Source organism: Apium graveolens, chromosome 10, assembly GCF_009905375.1.
Source record: "Apium graveolens cultivar Ventura chromosome 10, ASM990537v1, whole genome shotgun sequence".
Taxonomy (NCBI): domain Eukaryota; kingdom Viridiplantae; phylum Streptophyta; class Magnoliopsida; order Apiales; family Apiaceae; genus Apium; species Apium graveolens.
The window spans coordinates 242,395,457-242,402,205 of record NC_133656.1 but is presented as its reverse complement, the minus strand read 5'-3'; the positions used below and the strand labels follow the sequence as shown (position 1 = coordinate 242,402,205).

Sequence of the window (6,749 nt, the reverse complement as noted above, 5' to 3'; positions counted from 1 at the left end):
CGGAGTTGAATCTTCCATATTGTACTTCTTGAGAAGCTCTTTTATGTACTTGGATTGACAAATGAATACACCATCTTTCCATTGACTCACTTGAAATCCAAGAAAGTAGTCCAACTCTCCCATCATGCTCATTTCATACTTACTCTGCATTAGCTTAAAAAATCTCTTACAAAGATCATCATTAGTAGAACAAAATATAATGTCATCAACATATACTTGAACTAATATCATATCAGATTTATGCATTTTATGAAACACAGTTTTATCTATAACACCTCTAGTAAAACCATTTTCAAGTAAAAACTCTTGGTGAGTGTCATACCATGTCCTTGGAGCTTGTTTAAGACCATAGAGGGCTTTGAATAGAAAATATACAAAGTCAGCCAGATTTAGATTTTCAAAACCTGGAGGTTGTTCCACATACACTTCCTCTTCAAGCTCCCCATTTAATAATGCACTCTTCACATCCATTTGATAAACCTTGAAATCTGAATATGCTGCGAATGCCAAAAATATCCTGATTGCCTCAAGTCTAGCTACCGGTGCATAGGTTTCATCATAATCTATACCCTCTTCTTGAGAGTAACCTTTAGCTACCAGTCTGGCCTTGTTTCTCGTTACAATGCCATCTTCATCTAACTTTTTTCTGAATACCCATTTAGTGCCTGTTACCGACTCACCTTTTGGTCGGGTACCAACTTCCATACCTTCTGCCTCTCAAACTGATTGAATTCTTCTTGCATAGCAATAACCCAATCTGGATCTTCAAGTGCCTCATCCACTTTCTTAGGTTCCATATCTGATAGAGACCCTGAAAAGTGACATTCATTATGAGTGGAATGTCTACTCGTCACTCCTGTGTCAGGATCACCAATGACAGTTCAAAGGGATGGTCTCTGTTTCAAACTCTTTATCGAGGCAGATAAGATCTTGATGTTTCCCAATGGCATCGTGATAATTGTTAATAGGTAAATTTTATGTACTCATTTTGCACTTCCTGTTATATTTGGAACCAGGCAAGGTTTTTTCTTCCAACAACTAATATCAGGAGTTAGCTATTGTCATTCAATGGTATGTGTCTGTGCTTTGTTTTTGGTATCAGCTCTGAATTTCACAGTTTTAGTTTTTAGCGATCTATGATGTTGTACAGCATATCTGCCATAGAGATCTGAAGCTCGAAAATACACTGTTAGATGGAAGTCTAGCGCCACGTGTCAAAATATGTGATTTTGGGTACTCCGAGGTAATAATTTTACAGATTACTCTGGGATATATACCATTACAAAAATGTTCTGTCTGCTAAATCCACTTCCCTCCTCTCTTTTATTTGGGTGGATTTGCGTACTGCCAGTCATCAGTTTTTCATTCTCAACCAAAATCTACCGTGGGAACACCAGCTTATGTTGCACCAGAGGTTCTGAGCAGAAAAGCGTACGACAGAAAGGTGATAAGTTAATTCTGTTGATTTCCTAGGTGATGTACTAAATTTTGCTAATAGCCATATGTTCTATCTAATTATCGAGATAATAGATTTCAGATGTTTGGTCTTGCGGAGTAACTCTATATGTGATGCTTGTTGGGACTTATCCCTTTTCGGATCCGAATGATCCAAATGACTTTAAAAAGACAATTGAGGTTAGTGTACATGAGAGTAGTTTGCATATGAAGGGGAAATAGAAGCTAAATTTTAAATTGCCTGATTTCAAATTGGGAGCTATAGGCCTTCGTAAACGTATGTACAATTGGCTTTTGACAGAGAATACTGAAAGCCCCATTCTTGATACCAAACTGCATTCAGATTTCCATGGAATGGAGGCATCTATTGTCTAAGATTTTCATCACAAACCCTGAAAAGGTAATAATTTCTGCCCTGAATAATATCATACAAGTGGATTATGTGTGTCAATTGTGAAAGTGCGCCGCTTATTCAGAATTATCAAGTGGATAATATGTTCCGAAATAGCTTACAAGATCTCAATATGGAACTTCTCGCGTCAATTGTGGAAGTGCATCACTTATTCAAATTTATCAAGTGAATTATTCAGAAACAGCTTACAAGATCTCAAAATGGAAGCGTTGGCAGAACTGTGAACAACTAGAATGATGGAAAACGATCAGACCTCTTTCATAGTATCTTCGATCAGTAGACTTTCATAATAGCCATGTTTTTTCTTCAAGATCTCAAGTGGCATATGTAAAAAATGAGAACAATATCAAATATTTCTGATGATCTTCTTGCTTATAAGGTTTTGTCTATTCTGATAGCTAGTTCTTAAGACCGAGTTGAGTATCAACGTATCGTTGTCGTTGGTATATCTGTATCTGTTAATGAAACAAACTCCTTAATCTTCTAGTAGTATGCACTCTGTAGTTTCTTTTCTGCATAATGAACTTTTACTACCTAGATTACTTGATATACAGATATGAACAAAGTTGAGAACACAATTGTTCAACCAATATCTAGAGTTACTTTGTCAATTGCTACGGTCTGGGCCGGATTCATATTGGGTCAATACAGGGGTCAGCAAGGTGTCAGTAGGGACACCTGCCCCTCTGCCCCTGATAACCAAAAATTAGCAGTTTTTTTAAAAGTATAAATATATATATTTTATAGTGTCCCCACTTAAAAATTTAGATTTTCTATAATATTAATATTTTTTTCAAAATGTGAGTCATATTTAGTTTTATTTATAGTTATACGATTATCACTAAATTGGAGAATAATTGGTTGAAATATTAATTTTCAGTATAAAAAAAATCTAGAATGTGTTGTCTTGATTTCTATACTATGTCAGGTTTCTAGTGAAAATGACCAAAAAAGAATTGAATTTAGACCACTAAAAGTAACATGGTCACTTAAGTATATGGTGCCCCCGAGAAATCGGGTCCTGAATCGGCCGCCGGCTACCGTGTATTGTTTTAAAGGGTGAAACCATAAATTTTGGCTTCACAGGGGGTGTCTTAAAACATGATAAAAAACAGAAGCATCATATATCGATGGTAATCCAGGAAACACTGACATAAATTTAACTGTAAATTTTTTCAAAACTATTCTTAAACTCCTGATAAAAACTACAGTCTGTCAGTCTGACAGAGAACACCTTCCAAGTTATAAACTCCTCATAAAAACTACAGTATGATAGAGAACACCTTCCAAGTTCTAAACTCCTCATAAAAACTACAGTATGACACAGAACACCTTCCAAGTTCTAGAAAAGTCTGCACTTGGTAAAACTCGAACAACGTTGGAGTTTTCCGGCATGAAGATCATAAAAAAAAACTACAACACTCACGAAACTACTCTGAAGTATGACAAGCCCATCTCCCCACTACTAGAACTAGAACTAGAACTCAAGCTATCTTCACCACTGCTGACATCATCACCATCCACACTCTTGAGATCTCCTTCTTGCAGCGCTAACTCTCTGCACCGCTTCCTCATCTGCCTCTTACCCTTGGGTATGTGGCCAATGAATGATTCCACAATACTAAGACCCTCAGCATCGGACCGGCGGGGCTTCCTTCCAGCATTTGACTAGTGCAATAATTAAAAATCAATTTAACATACTTTATAACAATTGCGATAAAAAAAGACATTTAAAAACAAGGGGCATGGTGAATGAGTATACATAAAAACGTATGATTCTATAACCTTTAGTGAACAAAGTAATATTAATAAATAGCACTTCTTCCATCTCTTATATGGGCCATGACTCGTTTGTAATCATTGATCGATAATTAAACAAGAGTGAAACATCAAACAGTGTTCCTGCTGATTTAAGCAGAACTAGAAAGCAGAACTAGATATAGTTGCTAATGATTACAATGGCATACCTTGGGACCTCGATCAACAAGGCGGGCCCAAGCTTTTCTGCTCCTCAGACAGTCAAGGACCGCCTGTGAGTGGCTGGAATAGGCATAACGATCACCGTTCTTCTTCCTCAAGTGAGGCCAGTGCTGCACAGAGAATCAGAAAGTTGTGAGACTGTATCTTTTTCACGTTTAACGTGAACAAAGACATTTTACACATACCGGTAAAACAGTATCGCAAAGCTCCTTGTAAGTCATGGGCTTGGTTACAATCTCTGAGAGCAATTCTATAGACAAGGATTCATGCGTGAAGAAATGAAGAAGAGAATATCATAGACCAGATCTATTTTTATATTTATCTAGTGGTTTCCTTTTACAGTACTTCTTTTTCTTATTCTGTACGTTGCTATATCTTTCTCAAACATGTTAAGAATCTAGAACTTAAAGCAATAACCTGGTAAGGTGCGGTAGGTCACACGATTTTCAGTGCCAGAGTCATCATCAGAGGCAGTTTGAGTCGATTTACATCTGGAAGACACATGTTGCTTGCTAGTTGCAGGAGGATTACTCTTGTTAGCAGATTGTATGGCTGGTGCTGACCCATTGTCCACTTCCCTCATGGTAACAGAATTTTCTGTGCGAGCCGAGTCATTGGTCCTCTAAACTGGCAGCAGTAGTGATCTCTTCATACTTTTAGATTCATCCTGGAGGTTTTGAGAATTTTGAGTTCCCTCTGTTGCTACACTTTTTCATTTTCTTTTGGAAACCTTTATTGTTAAAAACAACAACAGATACTACCATTAAGCTAAGTCGAGCAGCCATTATCATTTATAAAAGAAAAAAAAGAACAATTGAAAATTTTAAACTGTTTTTACTCATCCTTTTCCACTATAGCTTTTTTCGATTATCGATCATTTACAGAAAATTTAATACTCACACTGTCAGCCTGTCATAAATGCTGTCTACACAAGGTCAATCTCTCGCCCTCTTGTTACCAAGGGAAGATGGATACCACTAGGCTAAAGAAGTACGAAGCTATACCCTCGGCTATGTAAGACATTACCTTAACATGGTTATTTTTATATAATCTCCTCAGGCTTCACTTCACCTTCATTAGATATGAAAATTAACCGTGCAAGTACTATTAAAAATGAGAAATGACATCATTAGAGGATGAAACTTAATAGATATCTAAGGAAAATTGCCCAAAAAGTATAAACTGGATAGAAAGGCCCTTAATGCCACATGTGACACATTATAATATTGTGTGTTGCACATCTTGCCAAAGCATATATCTGGTTCAGTGGTTTTTGTAGTGCATTCAAGTGAAGATCACAGAGTCGACTCCACACATTACCAGTTGTGTGGAACCATTCCGAAACACATGTACAGGTATCCATTACAATTTAGTAAAACTGCTACTGCATGTGACGTCTTCCAAACACGCCACTATGTATCACGTTTTTGGAAACGCATACTTATGATGCGCATTAAAGTTTGTTTCTTAAAAAAAAAGTGACTTCAGAGTTATAAATATAAGAAACGTTGCACGCCTTTGCGTTTTAAAAGAATAGATATCTAAGACTCGTTTTTCTGTGCCATAAAGGGCCATATATTTCCTTTTATGATATTGGGTGCACTATTTCTCAAAATTTGCCATAAAAGGCCAACACCCGAGACATAAACATTGATAAAAATATCAATAAAGAATGACACGTAAGCGATCAATATCAACCAATTGGAAGGATGAGATAAACATTTATGATGTTAACAGTACCTAGTTTTAGTTATGGAAACATAACTAAAATAGTACTTTGTTTTTTATCACGTTTATGGAAACGCATACTCATTATGCGCTTTAAAGTTATATAACCCAATTGAGGACGCCCCTAACACCTCAGGATTTTAATTATAGATGGTTACTTAACACCCTAACAGTACTTATCATGTTATATTTAAATCAACAAGGATATAAAAGGAAAAAAAATCAGTACACAACTAACTTAACAAGGACCGACCTTACCAAGGGCGAAATGAATATTTGTATTGTTTAAGCACAACGATTAATGTAATTGAGAAATCACTAGTATAAATGAAATTAAAAGTGACATGTGCAACTTACCGAACCATGGTCTTTTCCCACAGAATTAGATGGTGACTAGAGGTGGCCAGACGGCCGGTTTGAGTCGGCCCGCTCGTGAACCGGCTCGCCTAAAACTCGCTTGACTCGGCTCGTTGCGTGCCGGTTAATTATTCGGCGCTAACCGGCTTTAGAGGCGAACCGAACACGAATCAGGAGTACAGAAATCGCGAACAGACCGGCACGGCACGCGAACCGGCCCGTGTGATTCGTAAATGAATAAAAACTGGATTAGTCGTAATTTGGCCCATTATTCAGCACTAACCGGCCCGTTATTCGGCACTAACCGGCCCATTATTCGGCACACGCGCGTAACAGAACAACGGTCACCTGCGCACTCTCCAACGTTCACCTGCAACTTGCAGCTCTCCAACGTTCACCTGCAACTGCAACCTCCTCCAACGTTCACCTCTTTATTCTCTATAAATAATCTCGACCTCACTGTTAACTGTCTCACTATCAATCTCTCAATCTCTCAATCTCTCTCACTCACTCGATTTATCTCTTTTCTCTCAAGCTCTCTGCTCACAATACAGTCACAGCCTCACAGGTCACTAGTCACTCAGTAAGTCACAACTCACAACTCACAACAACACAGTTAGTCAGTTACACAAGTCGCACACATAAATAAATTCAGGCGAAGTTACACGGTTTTTTCGAACAAATCCGGCAACACTGCAATAAATTCCGGCGAGTTCAATTTTTTCAGGCAATTCTTTGTGAACAATGGAAGAAGGAAGGGGTACTATTTCTTCTCAGGGATCGAGTCAAGCAGCTTCTATGCGACCTCCTCGACCGG

General features: G+C 37.8%; 1 protein-coding gene across 1 annotated transcript; it reads left to right on the top strand.

The window, feature by feature from the left end:
• Positions 1–873: 873 nt before the first annotated feature.
• On the top strand, positions 874–2,104 carry LOC141692238 (serine/threonine-protein kinase SAPK2-like). The gene is made up of 7 exons (XM_074496966.1): positions 874–968; positions 1,017–1,071; positions 1,151–1,243; positions 1,352–1,444; positions 1,531–1,635; positions 1,757–1,855; positions 1,964–2,104. The coding sequence occupies exons 1-7, from the start codon at positions 874–876 to the stop codon at positions 2,102–2,104; spliced, it is 681 nt and encodes a 226-aa protein (XP_074353067.1).
• The last annotated feature ends 4,645 nt before the right edge of the window (positions 2,105–6,749 follow it).